This window comes from Macrobrachium nipponense, chromosome 31 (assembly GCF_015104395.2).
Source record: "Macrobrachium nipponense isolate FS-2020 chromosome 31, ASM1510439v2, whole genome shotgun sequence".
Taxonomy (NCBI): domain Eukaryota; kingdom Metazoa; phylum Arthropoda; class Malacostraca; order Decapoda; family Palaemonidae; genus Macrobrachium; species Macrobrachium nipponense.
Window position 1 is genome coordinate 43,342,102 of NC_061093.1, and position 27,313 is coordinate 43,369,414.

Here is a 27,313-nt window from a genome sequence, read left to right on the forward strand (position 1 = left end):
GCGGGGAGCGATCTTGAAGGTCCACCAACCATTCCAGTACCTCTGTGGGCCGGCCAAAAGGGAGCGATTAAGGTCATTCTCGTTGAATCGGACTCTACGAATCGTTCTTGATGGTTAGCCCCAGGATCTGAAGGGGGGAAACGCGTAGACGTCGAGTTCGTTCCAGTCTAGAAGAAGAGTGTCTATTGCTACTGCCTCTGGATCTGATATCGGAGAGCAGTAAGGATCCAGCTCTTGTTCTTTGACGTGGCAAAGAGGTCTATGTGTGGCCTGCCCCATAACTTCCACAGGCTCTGGCATACATCCAGATGAAGGGTCCACTCTGTGGGAAGGACCTGATCTTTCCTGCTGAGGATCTGCTCTTACATTCCTTTCTCCCTGCACGAACCTGGTGAGAAGCTTGATTCCTCTTTCTTCTGCCCACAGAAGAAGGTCTCTTGCTGTCTCGTACAGGGAGAAGGAATGCGTCCCCCCCTGTTTCCTGATGTATGCCAGAGCTGTAGTGTTGTCCGCGTTGACCTGCACTACCGATCTTCTGACTTTGGGCTCGAAAGCCTTCAGAGCCAACCACACAGCCATCAACTCCTTTCTGTTGATGTGCCAGGCTACCTGGTCCCCCACCCAGGTACCTGCACTTCGCTGGTTCCCAGAGTTGCACCCCACCCCATGTCCGACGCGTCGGAGAACAACACCAGGTTGGGGGTCTGTGATTGAAGAGACAGTCCCTTCGCAAAGAGGTTGGGATCTGTCCACCATAAGAGATGTTTCTTGATGTCCTGGGATAACGACAGGGAGAACGTCAAATCTGAGAACGACGACTCCAATTCCGATGAAGAAAGAATTGGAGTGGTCTCAGGTGCAACCTTCCTAGGGGAGAACGAATTGCTCCAGAGAGGAGAGTCCCCGGCCCAGCAGACTCATCCACTCCCTCACTGTGCATACTTCTTTCCCTAAGAAGGTTGTTACTCTCTCGAATCCTCGGGCTATCCTTTCCTGCGAGGGAAAAGCCCGAAAACTCAGAGAGTTCAAAAAAAAAAATCTGTATCCCGAGATACACACACTCTTGCTCGGGAATTAGTGATGACTTCTTGAAATTGACGAGAAGTCCCAAAGCCTTCGTCAATTCTAAAGTTACTTGTAAGTCCTTCAAACAACGATCTTCTGAATTGGCCCTTATTAGCCAATCGTCGAGGTACATGGATATCCTCACCCTTTCAAATGAAGCCATTGAGCCACATTCCTCAAAATCCCCGTGAACACTTGAGGGCCGTCGAGAGGCCGAAACAGAGCCCTGAACTGAAAAATTTTCCCCCCCATCATGAATCTGAGAAACTTCCTCGAGGAAGGATGGATCGGTACGTGGAAGTAAGCGTCCTGTAAATCCAAGGAAACCATCCAGTCCCCTGGACGAAGTGCTGCCAGCACTGATGAAGGCGTTTCCATCGTGAACTTCTTCTTTTCTACGAAGAAGTTCAGGGCGCTTACATCCAACACCGGTCTCCATCCCCCTGAGGACTTCGGAACTAGGAAAAGGCGGTTGTAGAAGCCCGATGAATGATGGTCTGTCACTAGTTCGATAGCACCCTTCTCCAGCATCTGATCTACTGCTAGATGGAGAGCTTGATTCATGATGGGGTCTCTGTACCTGGCCGTCAGTTCCCTTGGGATGGCCGTCAAGGGAGGTCTTTCGACGAAAGGGATGAGGTAACCTCTCCTCAAAATAGAAAGGGTCCAAGGATCCGCCCCTTTTTGGGCCCAGACTTCTGCAAACTCTAAGAGTCTGGCGCCCACCGTTGATTGAAGGACTTGCAAGTTGATTTGGGGGCTTTAACAGACTTGGCGAAAGTCTTACCCCTTCTTGAAGGTCTACGACCTCTAACGTAGAGGTCTTGATGAAGATGCCCCTCGAAAGGGTTTCTCGAACACTTGCCTTTTCCTTCTTAGCCTTGGTAGGGAAGGAAGGGCGAGGTTTTCTTGCCGACTGTGCCAAAAAGGTCCTGGGTGGCTTTGGCCGAAAGTGACCTCGAAATGTCCTGCACTCGATGTTTCGGGAACAACTGAGTAGACAGAGGAGCAAACAGCAAAGAAGACCTCTGAGCATGGGAGACCGACTTCGTTAAGAAGGAACAATAAACCGACCTCTTTCTTCACGATCCCGGCCCCATAAAGGGAGGCGATTTCACTCGCTCCGTCTCTTACCGACTTGTCCATACAAGACAAAACACACATAAGATCTTCTGGCGAAATTGACTCTGGCACTTCAATTTTCCTTGGCTAGGACTCCCAACGACCAATCAAGGAAGTTAAATACTTCCAGCACTCTAAACATACCTTTGAGCAAATGATCCAATTCATTCATTGCCCAAGTCGTCTTAGCAGAGTTAAGGGCAGAGTTTATCCTTGTGCGAATCTACCAGTGCCGAAAATCCGAATCAGCCGAAGACGGTAGACCCAATCCTAAGGGCTCTCCTGTTTCGTACCAGAAACCAGCGCGTCCTGATACTTCGAAGGAGGAAAAGCGAACATCGTTTTCCCCGCTTCTTCTTTGGAAGCCATCCAGGAACCAAAACTCCTCAGTGCCTTCTTCATAGAAGAGTTGGCTTCATCCTCCACACAAGAAGAACTCTTCGCTGTCTTCGCCGTTGAAAAAAGTGAGTGAGGAGAAGGAGGAGCCGTAGGCGTAAGGGTAATCCCCAAAAACTTGTAAAAGTAGCTCTGTAAGCTTCTTGTAAGAAGAGACAGCAGCAGAAGTGTTCGGTTCCTCATCCGAACCTTCTAGGACGTCTTCTCGAGGCGAGCGCTGAAGATCCTTATGTGACGAAGGGATCCTAGCAGGAGTTGAGCGAGAGGTTGGAGAACGCCCTCTCTTAGAAGAGTTCACATCCACTGGAGAACGATGAGAAGATCTGGGAAGTCTACGATGAGACTCCCTCTTCGAGGTATACGGAATCTCAGCCGAAGGGGGAGAGGTAGGGCTCCTACTCCGAGAATCCTCGGAAACATCCACAGGGCGCTTACGAGGAGGCGAGCGCCTACTATACTCTATGCGCCTATCCTGAGGCGAGCGGCTGCCAGGAGAAGAGCGCCTATCGAGAGCAGAGCGCTTGCGCGGCTCTCCATACTTGTCCAGTTGCGTACGATCAACGGAAGTCCGACTGGAAGGCGAAATGCGCCTACTAGGAGAAGGCTGCTTGCGAGACTCTTGACGTCTAACAAGAGGGTAACATTCAGGAGAAGGGCGTTTCAAAACTAACGAGCGCCTACTTGGAGAAGGGCGCTTCCGGGATTCCTGGTGCCTACCAAGAGACAAACGGTCAGGAGAAGTGCGCCTAGAAGCAGGAGAGCGCCTACACGGAGAAGGGCGCTTGAAAGACTCTTGTTGTCTGCCCCTAGGAGAATAATCAGGAGTATGACGCCTTAAAAGAAACGAGCGCCTACTAGGAGATCTATGTGCAGTAGGCTCTGGGCGCCTACCTTGCGGGGAGCGGCTAACAGTAGGCCGTCTATCATGCACACCGACTCCCTACCAGACTCCTAGATGCCTGTCAGGAGAGAAGTCACGATCCGACACTCGAGGAGAGTGACATCTGGAAGAAGAACGCCTACTTGTATAAGGGCGCCTTCTAGAATCTTGAGGCTGCTGAGGAGAAGTTTCACGCGAGGGAGTTGAAGAAATCGCGTGATGAGCAGGTGCAGTGCGCTTACCGGAAGCGGGAATCCAATCTGGAGAAAAACTTCTTTCTCCATAGAAGCGTCCTACCGATGTTTGGCGTCTTGAAATCGAAAGAGAGCCAGGCGAGCGAGGGGGCGCTCACGCGAGCGAGGGCGCTCACGCGAGCCCCCACCTTCATACGAAACCTCCCCATATGAAGGAGAACGATCCTCTGAAGAGCGGCGCCTAGATCTCTTGATCGGAAGAGAAACGTCCTTCTTCCTACGTGATCTAACTGCTAGAGAGTCTGCTAGCGCCGTGATCTGAGCTTGAAGTCCCGCGAGTACTCTCGTAGGAGAATCTTCTTGTTCTTCCTCGGAAGCAGGCGCCGAGCGCGGAGCGCGAGAAGAAGAACGATCACAGGATTTCTTGGGTTTCTTCGCCTCCACCGACGATTCTTCCGGGAAAACCTCCGGACTAGAAGCCAAAGGACTGCAGGGAGCCTTCCAAGCCCTCTTCAACGGGCGCGACGCATCCGGGGAGTTCCAACCTCTCTTCGGAGAGGGAGACGACGAAGAGGAGAAGCATTGCGTAGGAGCTCCTTCTTGTAGCGATCCGAGGCAGCCTGGGAGCGTACTTCAGGATCTGCCGAGGGACGCCTGACCGGTGGGGGCTCTCCCTAGCCCTCCTGCGGCTTTCGACTTTCCTACTCCACTGGAACTGGGAGTCTGGAAGAGGTCTAGGCCTAGAGGCACTAAGGAGCCGGTCAGACGCACCCTCCACAACACTGGGGACACTGCACTGATCACTAACACTCTCCTTACCTTCCAACTGACGAATCTTCTGATCCATAGAACGATTCTTGGCTTTCAGAGCTGCCGCCTCCGAAGGCGAATCTTCGGCTTCGGTGCGGGGAGCCGGGGCTGCAACTTGGAAGAAGGTTCTAATTCTACGTTAGTACTATTAGGATCCACATCCAACTCACTCATTCTAGATCTGCTAGAACTTCTAGAGAAGCCTTACGCACTCTATCACGTTCCAACTTCCTAACATAAGAAGAGAGAGCCTTATATTCTTCTTCATTCAATCCCTTACATTCATTACAAGGGTTAGCAAAAGCACATTCATTCCCCTGCATTTCATGCAAACCGTGTAGGGGTCTACCGAAGCTTTCGGCAACCTCACCTTACCTCCTTCATTCACGCAAACCCTAAACAAAACCGAAGTTTTAACTACCGATTCTAGATCAGACATCGTTAAAGAAAATCAAACTCAAAATCAAACCGGTCCACAATCAGCGTATGCCAAGCCAAACAAAGCGAATACGTCACCAAAAGAAGTCCAAATTAACTCCAGGCAAGCGAGAATCGAAAAACTATCGAGAGGAACCGACAACAGTTGTTATCGTTCCCGCGACAGAGAAAAATCTGACAAGCTTACGGGAGTGGTTCGTACATCCGCCACCCGCGGCGGGTAAGGTAGACCACCTGACCTACCTGTCGCGTGTGCCGCGAGATTTGAATTCTGTCGGGAACGTCGGAGACTATAGCTAAGTATATCTGTCAGGGAAGTTCATGTACAAAAAAAAAACAAGTAATGTAGTTCAGTACAGAAAAAGTAAGTGCTAGGTCAGTAAAACCAGGATGAGCGATGAACTAAAGATGAAGAAAATAACTTGTGCAAGTCATGAAGCAAGAAGGTTCCATATCCAGCAAATTTTTGAACTCACTTCTGCACCTGATTCTAGGTTTAGGTATTTATGCAGGCACAATGTTTTTTGACGACTTTGCTTCTCCTGTGTGTGGTATTATGTATCTTTTTCAATTGTTTAAAATGATATTGCTTTGTTGCTGCTCCTTTTTCTGTAAGGTCACCTGTGTGTATTATGAAAGAGTCAAAATTACCAAACACATAAAAAAGTATGTTAAGTTCTCAGTTTCCAACTACTTTTCTTAGGCTATGGTCCCGGTTAATAAACACAATTGTTAAAATGTACCCAATATACAAACAAGGGCTAAATGTACCCCATAAACAAATTATACTCATGTATATGAAATATACAATAGGTTAATTAATAGCCATAGCAGCTAACTACTATACCCATTTGGCATATTAGGTATGATGTCCATTTAAGTTGAGTATATCTTAAGTATTACCAGACCACTGAGCTGATTAACAGCTCTCCTAGGGCCCAAAGGATTAGACATTTTTATGTACGTGGCTAGGAACCAATTGGTTACTTAGCAATGGGATCTACAGCTTATTGTGGGATCTGAACCACATTGAGAAATGAATTTATATCATCAGAAATAAATTCCTCTGATTTAACTTTGGCAGAGCAGGGAATCTAACCCTGTCCCTGAAATAGTCGAACACATAACCGACTTGTCCAATGAGGAACTAGGTATGTTGTTCATTTGGTAAATTTCCTATTGGCTTTATCAGAAGAATCTGTTCATTCAGGATATTTGGTTATCAGATTTCTGAGAAAGCTAAAAATATTGATATGATACATAAATAACCACATACAATCTAAGATGCAGTTCACTGGACACATTTCGTCCCTCAGGTACTTTCGTATATTAGGAGCATTTTGTCCATCAGGTACTTCATCCATGAAGGTTTGGGTGTCTTTAAAGTTATCTAAGTCATCAAACAAGAGGATCCGACTCAAATTCCAGCAACAATATTGATCTAAAAATTGTCTTTGGTATGAGCTGGCCTGATCCCTTGGGAATTAGATAACATGTTCAGTTAACACATGGCTTTCACTGCAGAGGATAGGTAACCTTTTTAAAGCAAACTCCAGCACATGTGAGCTATCGACTCCATAGGTGACTGGGAGACAGCTAGACCATATCAACTAGCCGGAATTAAGGGCTCTTATGAGAAGCTGGCTTTCCAAGACCTCACAGCTGACACCCCAGTCACTTTTTGTATACAATACAATCATTATATCCTACCCTTATTTACAATTGAGAAGAAACAAAATCAAGTACCCCAACCTCAAGTACCCCAACCACTATCACCCAAAGATGATAAAAAAAACATCTAAGATTAATACACACTTACTGCCACTAATGATGAGAGTATCACATTTTACTTATGCCCAACTGCAACTGGTCAGATAAATACTGAATGTCTAAAATCTTCTCTACAAAAATAAATGCTGATACATACAGCTAATTTTCAAACCCTCTGTTAGTAAACTATACATACAATTAATGCAGATGAAACAGTGGCTGCTGAACAGGCCTGTGCAGATGGTTTTCCTTTAGTTACTGACTTTTCCCTTTTTTCTTTAAGTTGTAGTAATTGTTGACGATACTGCTTCACATTGTCAAGGGAATTCTCTTGTGGCAGGATCAGTCTGTCTTCACCCTGAAAAATTCAGTACAGTCACAATTCGTATGAAATTCAAGTAACCAGTCTTCACATCCTGTATATAAAGAAACTTTGAACACTTATACAGTAAAGAATAAAAAGAAAACCTTACTCTCTTATTCATTTTCGTATCACATATATTTACACTACTTCACAAAGGATCATGCACAGTAATGATACTGAACAAATACCTCCTCAAACCCCATTAGGAAAAGAATCTCAAGGGCACCTATGGCAGGGATCAATTTCTTCATAATGACTTTGTTATTCAGTTTGACACTCCGGTACTTTTCACTCGTTGGCTCATTCAAGACATTGTCAGCAATCTGTAAAAGAAAAAGTTACTCAGGAAAACAAACCTGAAAACTTCCATGAAGTAAAAAAAAAAATACATCAGAACATGGCCGTAAAGTAAGCTTCAATGGTTATGGGCAATATCTGGTATTTATATGATTAAAAGGACGATGTTGAAGAAAAAATCTTTAAAACCAAATATATATACTGAACTACAAATGAAGCTTTGGTAAAATTACACTTCAAAGGTGTAAAAAAGTATCCTCTTACCATCTTAAGAGGTACAATACTTTCCTCAGTTTTTGGTTTCCATACATGAAGCTGGGAGGTTGAATAATGATAGGCTTTAACTGCAAACTTGTACCACAGCAACATTCATACTTCAACTTCTTATTGAAACCATTTTTACCATTTACATTAAGATCTGATAAGAATAGTAATAAATAATAATTACATTCAGATGTTAATGTAAATTCTGTACTCTATCACTGAAGGACATATATATATATAATGTATGTACAGTAATGACAAAGTACTATTAACTCTTTAAAATCAAGGAATTGGTGGTATTTGATTATTAAATTTGCTCACCTGGGTACAATCTTTGACACTGCACTCAACTTCAACACAAACAGCAATGTAGCACAGTATGTATATTATCAGTAATACTAGTGTAAGAAATTTGTCGAAGGCCTTTTTTGTGATATCATCTCAATATTTTAAAAATATTTTAGTAGTAATGATGGCAGTGTTTTCTCAATTAAAGAGAGTACACAGTCCCTTCTTTCAGTATATAAGGTAGAAATAAAATATGTGAATATAAGGTAAAAATAAAATGTGTGCATAAAGGGCAGAAATTTAGCAAAATGTTTCAGCCTACACAATATTAAGAATGAAATTATGGAATAAAATCCACTTAGAGGACTTAGAGTAAAGTCACCAATACAATCACTGAAGCCTTACTCCCCTGCAACAACATTTTGCTGAATTAAACAGCAAAAAATATTCCCAAGGCATTGTGATATCTTTCACCTTTGCAATAATTATTGTTATTGATACTGATTGTGGATGTGACCCATATATTTTTCTGATTGCTCATCTTGCGGTTTATACATTTTATGTCATTTCCGAGATTAAAATTCACAAAATAATTAAAGAAACTCATTTCCCACTGAAGTGCCCCTTAATTGTTATATATGACTATTACAATGGACCCCACATATTCGTGTTCTCCAGATTCGCAGACTCACACATTCACGGATTTCTCTCTGGAACATTTCCCCACATTATTCACGGAACAATTGCCTATTCGCGGTATTTTTGTATGAGAAATATCCACAAATTCCTGTTTTTTATCAATTTTATCATAAAATGCACTTTTTGTAATAAAACTATTAAAAAAAACAGGTATAAAAATTTTTGGTGGGTTTTTCTTGAGTATTTACTGACAAAATAGGAGGTTTAGAGCATTTTTGTTGGGGTTACAACTGTTCGCGGGTTCTAACTATTCATGGGAGCGTCTGGTACGCATCCCCTGTGAATACGGGGGGACCACTGTACAGGCCTATATAGGGATGGAGAAACAAATTGTAGTACTAATAAGTACCAAGATTCCCTTACATTTGTCATTTTTACTTTTAATATTTTCGTCTTTTTGCCATCACTTCTTGTTATACTCAATGCTTTGTTTACAACACAGATTGGCAGGACCATCCATGTAAATATGACATTTTTATAATAGAACAAGGGGCCTCCTTAGACAGCATCAAAGAACCCCTATTTACTAACGGTTGTTGATGAATATTAATGTTTCCCCCTTACTCACTGCTGTTGATGAATATATTTTTATTATAAAATAAAATTTTACACATCCTTACCAAGCACTTATAATTAGCCGAAAGCTTTCCTAACCACGGCAGAATACAGAATACGTGCAAGATAAAGCATCCGAGAAATGCATGGTTCACGTATGAAAGGGGGAATTAGATATCCCTTGATAGCCTAACTACTGCAACACAAATGATATAGAAGAAATGTTAAAACTGAATAGATGGAAATAAAATTGGTGTTTTTGATGATAAGCATTACTTCCCATAACTTGTTACGGTTTTGTACAATTGCCTTTATTTCATTTAGACAAGGTAGAATTTGTTTTTATGCTTTGCTCCAACCTTCCCCTCCTGGGTACAACCCATTTTGTCACCAAAAACCCCTTTTGTCACCAAAACTATGTACTCCATTGTGAAAATTGTTTCTTCACCATTAATCCCACTTTCCTTAGACTGCGATAATACACCTCCAACCTCATATTTTTTTTCTCTCTCTTGTGTTGTACGTCGAATTTCACTAATTAGGGCGTTCACTTCAGTATTTTTATGGGTTTAGCATTCCACTGAAATTATGCTACATTGTAAGACGAGCAATAAACTGTCAAGCTGACACACTGTTTTTGTCCTCCAAGACAACTTATGTAATTTTGCTACACTGTAAGATACCTACTAAACGCAATACACTGTTAAACTGTTCTTGTCCTCCAAACAACTTTTATAATACGAATCTAATGGTAATTCCATACAATTAATTAGAAGGTGGTGGCGAAACGGGGTCAAATGATAGTTTACAAAACGCGTTCAAAAATGGTGACGAACCGGACTGATGACGAAATGGGCAGATCCCCTCCTCCCCACCATGGACTAAATTAAGAAATTAATCTTCATATATAGATTTCAAGTAAACAACATTCGAAAACCTCTGGCAATAAAACCCAACTTCACCAGACATACCTAGGTAGCCTACATGTTAACCTACTACGGCACCGCCTCGTCCCAGCCTTAGCCCTAGGTACCTATAGCTAATTGGTCAGACTTACCAGTAGGTTTAAGTTATTGGTAATAATAATAATTATAAAATTCAGTACACCGACCTACGTCTCTCCCATGACGTCTCAATTTATCGAAACAATTATATACCTAGGTAGTACCTACCTAGGCTACAGTCGAACTTCGCATGAGGTTGAGCTAAACTACCTTACCTTGATTAGCGTTTCGAGAGCACCTTCCAATAACTCTTCATTGTTCTCCAGTAAGGACTCAACACAACTTGATAATTCTCCCATCCCGAAGATGTGAACCGTCTCTACAACGTCAGGTCTGTTCTCCTTTTGCGAGGTTTCTTTGTACGTCACCAACTCCGCAAGTTCGTAGACAACACGCAATCTAGTTTTGAGTTTCTGCCAACAACAGCTGACTTGCGTTCTTCATGTGTGTGTGTGTGTGATACACACGATGTCACAGTTCCAGATAATGACGATAGGTTTACACAGATTCCCAACGAGAACGTCGCACCAGATATCAGGATACAAAATTTAATATTTCTAGAATATATCTTTTTTATTTTAGTGTTTCCTAGATGATATATTCAACTTCTTAGCGTCGCTATCTCAAAATGTAATAAAAATGTAAATTTAGTCACGGGTTCGGAACTGTGATAATTATGATGCTTAAAAAACGGGAACTCGGGGATAATATTTTCGTTTACATCAGGAATATAAGTATATTGGTCTTTAAGAAACGTCTCACAAACATTTAACAATGTAAAGGAAGAGAGTCAGGAGAAAATTGGACTAATTCGGAAACAAGAATGTACACGCTTAATTTATTTGATTCATTTTATTATTTCAGCATCTTAATTCAAGTTAGGCTATCAACTTTAAAACCGTAATTATGTGAATTTGATAAATCCATCCATGACAAAAAAAATATCAGTGATGAGTATATTTTGTTGACGTAGCAACTATCTCAAGTTAATCTGCCCTAAAAGACCACCGAATCTGTGTTTGTGGATTGAGAGCTAGAAACCAGGTGACTGAATGACATGACTTTTTTCAAGATTAATAATTAATTCCTTGATCCTTTTAAATCTTCGAAGTTCGAAACCACTCTATGATTAGAACTGAAAAAAAAGTTGATGACATATACTGAAGTGTTTTAGGTACCATCAGTACTTCTCAGTTCTTGAAGGAAAATACACACACAAATTTATATATATATATATATATATATCTATATATATTATATATATCTATATATATTATATATATATATATATATATATAGATATATATTCTCAACATTTTATCTATTTCAGTTTTACTTGAAGTAAGTAACTTAGTCACATTAGTGAGCCATTCACTTTAGCCAATCCGCACTTGAAGTAGCCAGCCAGTGATAGTACTATCCGTTACTTTAGTAGTCTGTTCTAAAATGAGGCTATTGTATACGTGTGTGAAAATGTTATATGCAAGGAAGTTCCAACAATGATCTAGTTTGGCTATACTTAAATGGATTTCTGTAGTCTGAGTTACTAATACCTTGGGGTTGCTTGAGTGTTTCTTCATGCTTTTACAGAGTGCAAAATTGAGATAATCTAGCCTTCTATAACTTGGATGTTTGATTGATGGTATTCCTATGGTTGTTTTTACCTGTAATGCTTTTAATCTTTCAATGTCCTTCCTCTGGGAAGTAGACCTGAAGTTGGTCAGTATACTGTTCAGTTCAAGAGCATTGTGTAAAGGCCGCCACTAACGTTCAGTTATGCCAGCACAGTTATAACTGCACAGTTGGACTGTGTAGTTATAACTGAACGTTAGTGTGGACAACCTGCACAGTTTTTCTGGCCTGCGCAGGCGGCCTGGGTAAATAGCTCATCTCAATCGATGAGCATCTGCCCAAACGGCCGCACATGCGCATTGTAAGTTAATGTCGTAGAGGCAACTTTTTTTGACTCGGTTCGCTGTTTGTTCGCGGACAGATAACATCTACTAATAAAGAACATTGAGCTGGGTTTTATTGAATTGAAAAGTGTTTATGCCTAAGTTGAGGATATATTGGATTTACTTGTTTTTAATAATTGATACTGAAGTAAGAATAATATATATTTATAATTATGCCATTTTTCCACGGGAAAAATAATAGTGTATGATGCTGAAAGAGACAGCATCATTCTTGAATGTCTTGTAGATTTCATTGATATCTATATGAATGAGACTTTCCTTTGGCAAGTAAAACCCAAAGGCTATCGAACAAATTAAGTCTATGTATGTGTATTCGTTGTTATGAACCATATATGCAACCATATATGAAAGTAAATAAAGGTATAAGCCACAAGGGAAAAATAAACAACGGAGTTTCTGCAAGATCTTTCGACGTTCAAACGTCCTTTACTTAGTTCATCTGTAATGGGAAAAATATTCCTTTAATTATTAGTAATTTATTTAGTAATTGATTCATCATCCTCCTCTAATATCTTTACACTGCTGATGTAAAAGTGATTGGAACTGTGAAATGTTTTCGTTTCTGTTGTGGACGAGTGTGGCAGTGTAGCCGGTCCCTTGTTTTGTTTTTTCGCTCTGAGTATGGGAGCGCTGCCCTGAATCTTTCGTCTGCATTTTGGTAACACTAGCAACACATGGAAGAATCACGAATGCTTTCGTGTGAGGACGTCAACCTGTCCAGCCTTCAATTTGGCTATTTTACCAAATATTAATACAAATGATTATCTGTCCCTTGCAAGGGATCTAGTCCAGGAATCTAATCCAGGGATCTAGTCCAGAGATCTAGTCCAGGAGTTCTGAAGACTAGGTAAATTAATCAAGTCCAGGAGTCTAGGCCTGGGAGAAATTTAGCATGATGTACTGAGTAATAAAGAAACACGCTGAGTACCAGGAATTTTCTTCAATACCCCTAAAATGGAAATCAGCACTTCAATTGCCTCCCAGTGGGAAGACATCACCTGGCCTCATCAGTACGTAGTAAGACCCATACACACAAGAGATATCATGTAATAGCAGGTAGGACAGGCCTACCCTATTTCCAGGCAGCGTAAACGTTAGTCTTCATACCCACCGTGTCAACTATGACAGTATCATTCACCGACCCCTGTCTCCAGGCAAGAAGACTGACAAAAGTGTATATGTACAGTAGTATTCTTATTACCGTATCTTAATGTCATGGCGAGGGAAAATCCTCCCGTGACATTTGGTGGCAGCGGTGGGATGTGTAGCCCAGTGCTATTGATCCAGACCCACTGTGCCTATATATTATGTAGGTCACTTTAAATGTTTTGTCGTATTGTATGCATTTCATTATACAATATTGTTGATTTTTGTCTGATTAAGGTCATGATTTATTTACATGCATATTCATTATTTCTGTAGGGAGATGTATGGCATTGTCTCTTGATGTAGTTTACATTGTATTATTTGATTATATATGTAAGTGTTTGAAATATTGTAGCAATGGCGACTGGTACTGATGAATCATATATTGATCTAATTCAGTTAGGACAAGAAACACAACAATCATTACAGACAGTTAAGAGCTTCACTCAATCCTACCAGGACGTTTGGTCTCAAGTGGGAGGTTTATCAAATCTAATCAAGGACTTGGACCAGAAGTTGGTTGACATACAGGGTACAATACAACACTTAACACCCAAACATAATAACACTCAACCATCCATAATGTCTACACTACATATGTCTCACAACATTCCAAGTAATGAACAAAGGTATAATGTAAAACATTTTGTACAAGAATTCACATAGTGCCCTGGTTGAGAATGTGATTGTGATCTTATGGGTCTTGTCTTATAGGAAATTGTCAGAGTTTTGCTCTTGTAGTACTGGTTTGGTACATCTTAGAGGATAGAGTACATCACTTTCCAAACCCCTTTGAGATTCAAGTTTAGAGTCGTTTCTAGCCAATAGCGCTGGTGCGTTTGATAATCATTAGGACGCCTCAATAGGAGTAAATTCTGTCTTCACATGTGGAGAACTCTTTTGTTGCAGAGGGATGTGACATCCTGTGTAAGTGGAGTCAATCTAACCCCAGTATTAGGCTAGACAAAGCTATTAGGAAAGCTGTATTGAACGCACACCTATAGGGTAGTGTCCCCATTTAGTACTCAAGTATATCCTTGTGTTATGTTGTTGCAAGAGCCCCCTTTGGTCTCTAGTTGAGATTGTTGCTTGTTTCTACTGTACAAGACCTGTTTTTCCACAGTCACAGACCCATCTGAGGAGCTGTTTGTTCCGTTAGGAAAAGTTGTCCTTGATATTAGAGTGGACATGAATCAATTCTTCCCCGAGGGAAAAGCTTTGTAATGGGAAAAATACTCCTTTAATTATCAGTGATTTATTTAGTAATTGATTCATCATCCTCCTCTAATATCTTTACACTGCTGATGTAAAAGTGATTGGAACTGTGAAATGTTTTCGTTTCTGTTGTGGACGAGTGTGGCAGTGTAGCCAGTCCCTTGTTTTGTTTTTTCGCTCTGAGTATGGGAGCGCTGCCCTGAATCTTTCGTCTGCATTTTGGTAACACTAGCAACACATGGAAGAATCACGAATGCTTTCGTGTGAGGACGTCAACCTGTCCAGCCTTCAATTTGGCTATTTTACCAAATATTAATACAAATGATTAGCTGTCCCTTGCAAGGGATCTAGTCCAGGAATCTAATCCAGGGATCTAGTCCAGAGATCTAGTCCAGGAGTTCTGAAGACTAGGTAAATTAATCAAGTCCAGGAGACTAGGCCTGGGAGAAATTTAGCATGATGTACTGAGTAAAAAGAAACACGCTGAGTACCAGGAATTTTCTTCAATACCCCTAAAATGGAAATCAGCACTTCAATTGCCTCCCAGTGGGAAGACATCACCTGGCCTCATCAGTAGTAAGACCCATACACACAAGAGATATCATGTAATAGCAGGTAGGACAGGCCTACCCTATTTCCAGGCAGCGTAAACGTTAGTCTTCATACCCACCGTGTCAACTATGACAGTATCATTCACCGACCCCTGTCTCCAGGCAAGAAGACTGACAAAAGTGTATATGTACAGTAGTATTCTTATTACCGTATCTTAATGTCATGGCGAGGGAAAATCCTCCCGTGACACATCTGCTAAGTAAAGGACGTTTGAACGTCGAAAGATCTTGCGGAAACTCCATTGTTTATTTTTCCCTCGTGGCTTATACCTTTATTTATGGATTTATCACGTTCCAATCTTTCGTGATTCAGTTATACATATGAAAGTAAATATTTATTATGGCAAAATAATGTAACACAAGAATAGGCCGAGTATATGCGTCTAGTATTCATGATTATGCACTGTGTAAGTAATTCGTTTTAAAATGAGAATAAAATAATATTCTATTTTCAGACGAAATAAAATCAAACAATATTTGACTGGATTTTTTTTTTTCATTGCTTACATCTCACGGAAGTTCGCTTTGAAATGAAATTAGACTAATCGACACACTAATGAAGCAGAGGAAGGCAGTAGTAAACTAAGGATTTTCATTCATTGTAACACGTCATAAGAATGTAAATTTTTAAACGAAAACAAATCAGCATTAACCCTTTTAATGAAATAGAAAAAAATATTAGGCCTATATGTGTCAACTTTGAAACAAAAGCAAACGATTACGAACTTAATTATCTTTCCATGGAACTCCCTTGGTTCACAAAATATTCAGTAAACATTATGAAGGTTCTTGGGGCCAAATTTAAACTCCTAATAAATTCACGTGGGAATATTTAATTCGTTTCCATCAACCACTATTTCACTGAAAGTCTTACTCGAAGTTTATGAGATTTTCATGATGTCAGCAAGTCAATTACAGCCAGAGCATCGTGTGCTGACGCCATGGATGCTACGGAGAGGACTGAGGAAACGGCCTGTATCGTTAGTGGCGAAGATTTGCCTGCACGTTATAACTCTGCAGACATAACTGAACGTTAGTGGCGGGCTTAGGTTGAGCACTACCCCGTTTCTCAATACGAAAGAGATGTTTAAGGTCAAGAAGGAATAACATAAGGTTAGATCGTCGGTTGCTCGGTTCCCGCACTATGACGTCACAGGTGCGCTTCGACTGGGCAGTGCACTTAATGATTATGTTTTGACAGTAATTTGTTGCTATGCTGGTGTTCACAATTTCCGCACAGGAAAATATCCTCTCTCTCTCTCTCTCTCTCTCTCTCTCTCTCTCTCTCTCTCTCTCTCTGCTCTCTCCTCCTCTCACTTAAACAAAGCTATATCACGATATTTAAGACGTTATCATACAGAATATAATCTTGTTGGAATACAAATAACGAAAGTAACGAGGCAATAAAATTATAATAAAGATGTTTTAACTAAGGCAAGATATATACCATAGCGAAAAAAAGTTACATTGACATGTTATTTCTGGAGTTCTGTATAGCCTATGCTGTTCGAACACACACACACACAATATATATATATATATATATATATATATATATATATATAGTATATATATATATATATATATATATATATATATATATATATATGTGTGTGTGTGTGTGTGTGTGTGTATTATATATATATATATATATATATATATATTATGCATATATATATATATATATATATTATATATATATATATATATATATTATATAAGTATGTATATATATATATATATATATATATATATATATATATATAATATATTATTGAGTTTGGGCTTATTCATAGATAAGAAAAGCTGTTGGATGATTTGGCTAATGAAAGCCACTTAATTCTCCAAACACTATGATTTTATTACCAGATTCAACGCTCTGACCCTACGATATCCCTTAGTGGAGTTCATAAGAAATAAAAGATCTAGGCCTAATTATTGTCTGCACAGGAAGACTACTCAGAAGTAGGTCACTACGCATAGGCCTAATCACCTGTTCGAACAAACTTTACATTCATAAAAAGAAATTATAAAAGAAAAAAAAATGGACAGCCTTAATCCGATAATTTCTTCATTCTTTGCATAGGCCTATTCTAATTTTGTACTTCATTTCAAGTATCTAGTCCAGGCTACTTATCAACCGAAGATATGTCACTAAAAATTGCACTAATGAGATTATAAACAAATTGTTAAACCATACCTGACTTTACGTCCTTAACAGGTAAACTGAAAGAGGGAACTGCGGTTTTCTTTAATCTGCGATAACTTCTCAGGTAAAGTTGTGGTAGCAGTTCATGTTGAAGATTTCTTTCGTAATCTTCTGTCCGGAAATGGACAGACCAAATCCTGGCATCCTTAACATTAATACTATCACTTCTTTTACATGCATTAATCCATACTTTGGACACCTCGGGTTTTTGTTTTTTTTTTTTTTTTTAAGGAACCTGCGAAAAACAAATCTCTTTCTGTCTGGAACTATTAGTGCACCCAAATATGGAACACACACCAATAATCGTGAACTGCAACAATGCAACTGACGGAGTGACTAACAACTGCAGGGCTGCCATATTTCCACACTATGTGACACTAAGGAAATCCACCCTCGGTCTCAGACAGTTGCCAGTTATGCAATATATTCGACTTTATCGAACTGTGAGGAATGTATAAGTTGTTAATCGTGATCTTGTAAGTGCTCAAAACTTATTAGCGGTATGAATTCCCAACCAGTAGACACTAACCCTCTCCGTTTTTAGCTCATATTGTTTAAACATTTCGTTAGATTTTTATTCTAGTTTTTTTCATTTTTGATGAGGGTAAAAGAAGCAAAACTTCTCAACAACAGTCGGTACTCCTTTAATTTGATGAAAAAAAACTGGAATGAAACTTATTTAATTAGATGAAGAAAAAAGTAAAATAGGTGTTTTGCAACAAGTTTATATATATAAGGCATCTTAATCACATCATCGTAATGAAATAAAATGATAAAAATTTATAATGATGTTCAATCCGGCATTATTGCCATAAATATAATGACTAGACCTATATCTTGGGCCAACTATAACTGCTGGTTATATGCTCACAAATGAACTTAAAAAAATAATTATCACTGTATTGTATCATTGCAATTACATAATTACAATCACTTTCATAAAGAATTGAAGCTGCAAATGTAATAGTAAGCACAAGTGTTATAACTATGTCTTAATTTTTAGAGTAAAGTAAACTGGCAACGTATCCTAGACCTAGGCTAATGTACTGAACTATTTAATTTTACACGAGGATTTAACTACCACTGCATTATACAATTTCTCACTTTTATCGTTGTTATACACATAGTCATTCATTTAGGGCAATATCAACTGACATCGAAATCATGAGCACTAGTATCTATACTGGTAAACTAGGCCTATGATTTTTGCTAAGGTCTTACGTTATACGAATTACAGTTATGAAATCATTAAAGCCCGTTCCTTTCAAAAGTAGTTGTAGAGCAACCAAACTGATTATACAGGCACATTAATAATTTTCACATGCAAAAAGTGCGATGTGTAGTATTGCAAAGCTGTAAAGTGCATCGCTGAAAAATAATTTGCTACCAAATGGCGGTATGAATGTATACATATATTTTACAAAATGTTCAAGAAAATATACCATAAAAACTAGCAAATTAAGAATACTCTCTAGTATTATGAAAAATAATAAATGTAGATTTTGTTGAGGACCAGATTGAAAATAATTTTGAATAGGTAACCGAGGCTGGTTGGAGCTGGAGCCAGCCAGTTCGTACGGTCAAGATCTAGCTTATATTCTAGGGCTTGGTTTGCACATGAATCAACGGTCAGCGTTATGCATGTGATAAACATCCACACGCATCGACAAATTAAAAAGGATAAAACTAATTATTTAGATTTATGGATATTTGTGTGTGAGACTTATAAAATAGAATAGTAAAAAATGTTCATAACTTATTATGAGATTTAACTCGCATACGTTTTTTAAGTAAAAAGTGTGGACATTTTTACGTGTGGATTCCACACTCCATACCTATTTCTTTTATAATCACAATGTGGACAAGATAAGCCGTATTAGTGACGTCATTTCCACACTTCGGCAGCCCCGGTGACTAGTGCATCGCCCAGTCGATGTGCTCCTGCGACGTCACGGAGAGAGGTAAATTAGCAATCGGATCCCTCGGTGAACACACCTTATGTTATTCCGTCTTGTTTAGGGTATCGTGGTGTTTCTGGACTTTTTCCACCAGTGTTGATGACGACTCTGTCTTGTATATGAATATTCTACTACCTTTTAGCTCAACAGTTTGGAAATACAGTCTCATAAAGGAATCATTTCCGTTACAAGATCACATTCTTGCTGTACTGTATGTTTCATTTTCTACTCCAGGGCTGGTCCAAGGCTTAGTGGGGACCTAAGCATGACTGTATCTGAGGGGGAGACCCCCCTGATCACCACATGTGCTTAATTATTACTTGTGCTTGAATACTTGATCATTTCATGCACAATAAATGTACCACTAATCCAGTATTATTTGCACTTTTTAAATTTCAGATTGACGAATTATGTGGCATACTGAACTTGCATTTGTAACAGAACAAATCAGCCCGAAAGACTACATTTACAGTTTAACAAATTAACCAGTTTAATTACTCATATTAAAAAATAGAACAGTTACAACCAAATAAAACCACTTTTGGTGTTTTACCCTATCACTAATCGCCAGCAAGAGCTGACTAAATGGTCACGCAAACCTACCTTTTTTATCTTGCTAATTTTTCCCCCTCGTCTCTTCTACTTTTTTTCCTCTCTCTTCTCCGTTCCTAGGTATAAATCCTTTTTTGAGACATGACAGTAGGTCGGTTGCCCGATTAATCTTGGCTTCACATGTTAATCAAATGGATTTGCAGTTGTATAGTCAGTTTTTTCCATCTGTCCACCCGCCTGTGGTGCTCGCGCATGGTAACACTGCATCCCGGACTTTAAACAGTTACGCTATGTGTAAGTTTTAGGTAAATAAAAGGATATCTGGGTGTACATTTGCAATTGAAAAGTGTTTTCAATAATTTACTGTGTGCGAATTACATCGTTAATATTCGAAATAGGATATTGTTATTAGTGTTGAATGTAAGCTGAATTTAACTATTTAAAGCCTGCGACGCAGTGTTACCATTCGCGAGCACCACAGGCGGGTGGACAGATGAAAAAAAAACAGAGTATAGGTCCAACCAAGGGAATAACGTTTGATAAGTGTTTCGTCCCCAACACGATTCAAAGCGTTGCCAGGTCTTGAGACGACGGTGGCATTGATCGGTGAGCCATCACCGTATTCAGATTCTTTGATTAGAATCAACCCATCTCCACTAATGCAGTTGATTGGAAAGTTTGTAACACTTGGGTATTTATGAATATTTCAGTATACATGCCCAAGCTCTATTTTGCTCTAAAAACAGAATCTAAATTCGACAAACTTAGGTAGTATATACACAAGACACAAGTCGATATCATCAGCTTATATGTCTCGTGATGGCTCAGTGGCCTCATTCGCTGGTTCGAGACCTGTCCTGTTTAACATGCGCATTATTATTATTATTTTTTTTACATTTCCTTCTAATAAACGAATCATATATATCCTATCCCAAAATTCCTGTATCTTTAACCCAATGCGAAACACCTTTTTAGACCTATTTAGCCTATTCCATAGACCTTTCTAGCCCTTTCCTACTTCCCACAACAACAACAAAGAAGTTTGTAGGCTTACTCCCCAGATAAGCTAAAATTGTACCTAATCCCAAGCAGTACCTACATATAGTTGTTTTGAAAATTTACTTTATTGTATGGAACTTACCATGTAGCGTGATCTAATTTTAGACCAATAACGCTAACAGAATTATCACCATTGCGCACTACCTTGTTTACTCATACAGTATGACACCTTTGTTTAGGAATAAAGAGCAAAAAAAGTCTTTAGTTTAAAATGTTTAGATGCCAAGATATTATACCTGCAGCTCAAAATATCTTAACTGCAGTACATGCGTGAAAATCAACTATAATTATGCTTGCAAAACTCTTAAACTTTTTTAGTTTTATATGAAAATACTGAAAGTAATTTTCAGTTGTCATAAATATTCAATCATAAGGATAAATAAAATTCTTTTAATCCATATTTACTGTATTTACATTTGTACAGATATCAAGAGCATTTAACTGCTACTCGAAGCTTAGTCGTACTTCCTGGAACAAGAGTGAAATATATTTGCACTGTCGTCGTCGTCTTGCTAAAAGGATTGAAAGGGAAACTGACTATAAGAGGCAGACTGAGAAATTAGCAACGGATTACAGCTATGAATATGATATTTTCTTCATTTTGAAGTATTTTTTGCCTTAATTATCCTCTCAAAGACGTTGAGTTTCTTTGTAAGCAATCCAGAAGTGACCCATAATGCCCATTGCTGAATTAGTCCCCAAGGAAAAAAAATTAGGTCCTACTGAAGCATGATGATGGATAACATTAGAAAAAAAAAAAACAGAAAGAGGGAAAGATTTATAAGGCCCTGTCCACACTGTTCCCATAACCCGTTTCACTACACTAACCGACCGAGTATGATGCCAGAACGATGCAATTGTCTGGTAACACTGCTTTAGAAGTGAGAGTAAACATAGACAGTTGTGTCTGACGGGCATGCCCGCTAGTGTGGACAGGTCTTAAGGTAAGCCGTAGAGTGAATGACATCCACCAATCTAAGCAGCTAACAAGTAGCAGTTGAAAGAAATACCAAAGCATTTTATGGCAGAAAGGTAACTCAAACACTACCATTAACAATACATTCTAGCAAAGGAACAGCAGATGGCACCAAATGTATATGCTGATATCATATATATATATATATATATATATATATATATATATATTATATATATATATATATACATGAATCAAAAGTCTATCAATAATTTTATACATATCTAATAGAGTACTTTCAAATATTAAGCAGGGGATAGCCCCATAATATCACATTCCCGCTACCTTGGGAATAGTTTACACCTGAAGGAGTTGTATATGATAATTCATGTAACCAGACAAGGATTCAAACCTCTACTTTCTGGACCAGAAATAGAATGACAGTGACTTTATCCTTTCATTCCATCTTTAGGTGTATATATATATATATATATATATATATATATATATATATATATACATATAATAATAATAATAAAAGGAGCCCATAAAAAACACCAAAATATAGAGAAAAGATACTATATTTCAGAGACTGCTGAAGTTTACAAAAAAGGTGGTATTTATACCAAGAGATCCATCCACAGGTCAGCCAATTTAGGTCACCCTCGCTGATAATCTTCCTTTAATTTTCAACCATATAAATGAACATAACCATAGAATAAACAGGAATTTGTCACGTATAATTTATAGCAGCAACTGCCGGTACAAGAGTCAAATGATGGAATCGGCCTTAATGGAAGGTAATGAACATCTCAAAAGGAGCATGGGATTCAGATGTGAACGACAAGATTTTCATTCAACCAACGCTTAAGAAGATTAAAGGAAGATTATCAGCGGGGGTGACCTAAATGGCTTACCTGTGGATGGATCTCTTGGTATAAAATACCATTTTTTCTGTAAACTTTCTCATTCATCTACCTGAAGAGGGAGACAGCAGTCTCTGAAATATAGTATCTTTCTCTCTATATTTTGGTGTTTTTATGGGCTCCTTTTATTAGATGGAATTCTGTTGTAACAGAAACATTTTTACCAGTCATATATATATATAGATATATATATATATATATATATATATATATATATATATATACATACTATATATATAATTCCCAATCACACCAAGTATATAAAAATTTTGGTCATTTTAACATATGAAAATGCTTCAAGCTCCACCATCTTCTCGCACGACTAGGACTTGGGGCTGTAAATCTATTCATAATTGCAAGGGAAAAAGTGTCACACGGCACAATTTTTTTGCTTACTGTAAATATAAACAGAAAAGTGATTTTGAGATAAGCTGAATTCATAGGCTTTCTAATACAATTATGTAAGGTAGTGTTTTCCATCATTATTATTAACACAACACCCTTCCCATGACAGACAATGTTTATCACCTCAGTCAATTTTCATCATTCTCTAGATCAGAGGTTCTTAACAGGGGGTCTCCATACCCCTTGGGGGTATGAGAACCACATGCTGGGGGTATGGAACTTGATCTCTGGTTAGTTGTATATAGTTGGTTTTAATGTGCCAACGTATACAAGGATACAGTTTTTAAAAATAAAATATATATAACTATAAATGATTTTGATTTTCTTGTATATTCTATTCTTAAAGTATGTATTAAACTAAGTATATCAAGTTATATTTTCAACAAATAGGACTTATGTGGACTTGAGCAAAGGGGGCATGGAATCATATTGGGTCATTCACTGAGGGCCTGGAATCATCAAAAGATGAAGAACCCCTGATCTAGATCATGGAATTGAAGCTGGCTCGCATCTGATGATGTCCAGTTTATCCTTAAATGTTTTGTCATGGTTAGGAAACACGAAAGAGAGCGTCCTCAGTCGCCTTATTATATATAGTTTACATATACAGAATAAATAGTAAATTTGTTTTTTCGTTCACTTACTCTAAAATAGCTGACAACTAATTGCAGGAGTTTGATTCATTTAAAACTTTATATCAACAACTGACTCAACAAATATAATTGTACGTATAATATCTTATACATCTATATATATATATATATATATATATATCTATATATATATATATTTATATATTATATATGACTGGTAAAAATGTTTCTGTAACAACAGAATTCCATCTAATAAAAGGAGCCCATAAAACACCAAAATGTAGAGAGAAAAGTACTATATTTCAGAGGCTGCTGTCTCTCTCTTCGGGTATATGAATAAGAGAGAGACAGCAGTCTCTGAAATATAGTACATTTCTCTCTACATTTTGGTGTTTTTATGGCTCCTTTTATTAGATATATATATATATATATATATATATATATATATATATATATGTATGTATGTATGTATATAATGATAAAGGGACATACTAAGCTTAAGCTTTCAGCGTAATTTATGGCATTTTCACGCTAAATCAAGATTTGTTTCTGTTTCTTATTAGGGTCATGAATTATTTATCTATTACCGCTTTTCCTGTTTCAGTCCCAGTTGTTTACTCTCTCTCTCTCTCTCTCTTCTCTCTCTCTCTCATGCACACACACACAAGTTATTATTCATGTCAGATTTGACAGAAAACCGTAACAATAAACAATATAACTTTGGTTTTTTAAGTCCTAAACTAATAAAAGGAAACACCGCCTCTTCTCTGTCCTGTAGAAAATGGCCTTTACTTTAACGAGTTACAAAACTGCTGTAGAATATGAACAAGCAATGAACAGCGTAATGTAATGAAATGGTGCTATGCAAATTATGATGAATACATAATATCATATCGATAATACTATAATAATTACGGCAAGTTTATAACATCGCACTAACAGTAAAGTCTATCAAATCGTGAAGGAAAGCAATCATAGTCAGGTACCATCAATGAGGAAAGCGAACCTCTAGAGTATAATATTGGTGACTTCTTAGTTTTTTTTTTAAACGATTCACACAAAACCTTCGAAACCTTATTCTTGGAATTACTCTAAAGGTAAAGAAGAGTGAATGGAAATTTATTATTAGTGGATAAATGCACTCTCACAAATAAAGCCTAAATTACGATACACCAAATACCCTCAGCGAACTTTATAAGGTACAGAGATGTCTTTGAGAGGTGGTAAGGAACAAAATGACCCCCACACAGTTTCTCAAGACCTTCTATTGAATCCTTTAACGAATATTGGCATCCACAGACACAAAAGCTTTTCGTGGCGACTAATCCAAAGGTCTGGAACCGCAGACACACTGAGTTCCTTTAGAAAACATCAAGTGGAATATTGCATCCACAATAATCCCTAAAATCATCGACACCAGAAAAAGAAATAGCGACATACGGATTGGCAAGAGCTGAAAGTAAAGTCCCACTCTAAACCCTATCATGAAACTTACAAAATTGTGTACAGATAATACATCAAATTAATTACGACGCTCACCACACAATGCTATATCTTAAATGGTTTTCTGACACGTCTAACTGTGAGAATCTAATGAAAATCGAGGATTATATTACTGACTATGAGATTTAAAGAACAAATACATATATACATAAAAAGCCGCATATAAATATTCTTTATACTGTACATTTACATACAAACACGACTCCATGTTAAGATGGGAGAGCAGATAAATCACTCGATCCACTGAGCTCATATATAGCCATCATTTGCATCAAGACAACTGTCTGCAGTTCCGTCACAAGAGCTTGACCTCGGCTTAACAAAGACATCGGTGAGGCTTTTCTCTGCTGTGTCCGTGTGATCATCATCAGGTAAACTACTGTGATAAACTCCTCCGGATTCATTCAGCGCCCTTACACCTTCGCAAACCACATTTGGAGTCTCAGGCTGCAGCATTTCTGAATGGTCGTCGTTGTTGTGGAACAAATCCGTGAGGGACTTCTTGAAGCTGGTGATGAGGTTCGTCACGAGCAGATTTTTGCTTGTTCCTCCCAGGCTCCCGGTGCTGATTTTCTTAGCGGGACCTTGGCTGCCCGTGCTGGATTTCTTCTCTCTTGGAACTGGTTCGTATCTGTCTGTGCTAGTAGTGTCCATTCCTCCACTGATTCCCATTTTTCTCGTGTGAAACTTCCGTCTAGATATAAGAGGCGAGCCATAGAGGGTATCGACGCTGGGTTGCCACACAAACTTACGTTTGAATTTTTGTGAGGGCAGATGAGGTAAGGCCTCCTCATGGGCTTCTTCATTGAAGCAAGTGTCCAGCACTTCGGGACAAGACGCTGGGGATGGTTCAGTGGGTGAAGGAGGGGGAGAAGGACACGTTACCCTCACATCACCAACCGATACAGATCTGATCTGATTATTTTTTATTTCTAGTGTTGTAACGAGAATGTCACGGTTACTGCTGCTAATCCTCGAACCCCCAACCCAAATGTTGAGATTCGGAGAGGGGTGCATTGTAACATCGGGTTGCGAAGCGCTTATTTTGTAATCATGAGAAAGAAGCAAAGTCTGCGGTGTGATATTGCACGGATTTCCAGACTCTTTCTCATTATCGACCTGTGGATGCACACTGAAATGATTCACGTCAGGGGAGTTGTCGTTTTTAGTCACCTGGATATCAGTCTGTGCCACCTCATCTGCATCTCCTTCCTCAGCTGTTCTGCTTAATGCAGAAACGCTTCTGCTTCTGTTTGCTTTGACTTCAGAACTACAGGAATCACAGAATTCGGGCTTTCTGTTGACGTTCTGGGATATTTGCACTTTAAATCCTGCGTTCATGTTTTTATAGGCGACGGGATTAGTTCTCTCATCTTCTTTGTGAAGCTGTTGATGCGTCTGTTCCATCTTTTGGGGATTTCTTCTCTCCGGAGCGCCATCTGTCCCGTTTCTGGCAACTCTGGAAACTGGAGAGAACTGTCCCGCCGCTGGTTTGGGTTGTCTCTTAATCCCGTGGAAGGAAAGATTCTGCATCTTTTCCCGCCCTGAAAGTAGTAAAATACACGTTTGAAAATGTCAGAGGTTTGTGTGTGTGTATGTGTACATTTCATGCAGTCACTTGTGTTTTGACTGCTCTCTCTCTCTCTCTCTCTCTCTCTCTCTCTCTCTCTCTCTCCTCTCTCTCTCTCTCTCTCTCTCTATACTATATTATATATATATATATATATATATATATATATATATATATATATATATATAATATATTAACGTGTAAAAAATTCCCCTTCGGTTAAGCATATACGAAAATATATTAATTCCGAGGTAGAGCGAAATAGATATTAAAAAACATTGTAGCTCGATGTATGTATATGAATCACGGTAATGTGATTTGACTTATATATATATATATATATATATATATATATATATATGTGTGTGTGTGTGTGTGTGTGTGTGTGTGTGTGTGTGGTAGCTCCTTGAATGCAGTAGATAAAACCGGGTCCGATTCAGTACCCTGTAGACCAATTTTACTACTACATATTTCCTTGTCTTTTTTGATCAGAAGATCCCACACCCTTTCTTCCTAAAGTTTGATACT

At 38.8% G+C, this 27,313-nt stretch overlaps 2 protein-coding genes across 3 annotated transcripts in view; both read right to left on the bottom strand.

Annotated features, from left to right (window-relative positions):
- The window catches only part of LOC135206925 (peptide-N(4)-(N-acetyl-beta-glucosaminyl)asparagine amidase-like), a 69,017-nt gene extending 51,579 nt beyond the window's left edge, over positions 1–17,438 (bottom strand). Inside the window, exons 1-3 of one of the 2 annotated variants that reach the window (XM_064238424.1) lie at positions 17,295–17,438; positions 7,228–7,362; positions 6,872–7,033 (exon numbers count right to left, since the gene is read on the bottom strand). In XM_064238424.1, coding sequence (XP_064094494.1) covers positions 6,872–7,033; positions 7,228–7,290 — 225 coding nt within the window. In that variant the 5' untranslated portion in view covers positions 7,291–7,362; positions 17,295–17,438. Of the gene's footprint in view, positions 1–6,871; positions 7,034–7,227; positions 7,363–10,361; positions 10,594–17,294 lie in introns of those variants that run through there. The other variant, XM_064238422.1, reaches the window with a different exon arrangement.
- Positions 17,439–24,139: 6,701 nt separating this feature from the next.
- The window catches only part of LOC135206927 (uncharacterized), a 125,935-nt gene continuing 122,761 nt past the window's right edge, over positions 24,140–27,313 (bottom strand). Inside the window, 1 exon segment of the mRNA XM_064238429.1 lies at positions 24,140–26,759. Coding sequence (XP_064094499.1) covers positions 25,465–26,759 — 1,295 coding nt within the window. The 3' untranslated portion in view covers positions 24,140–25,464.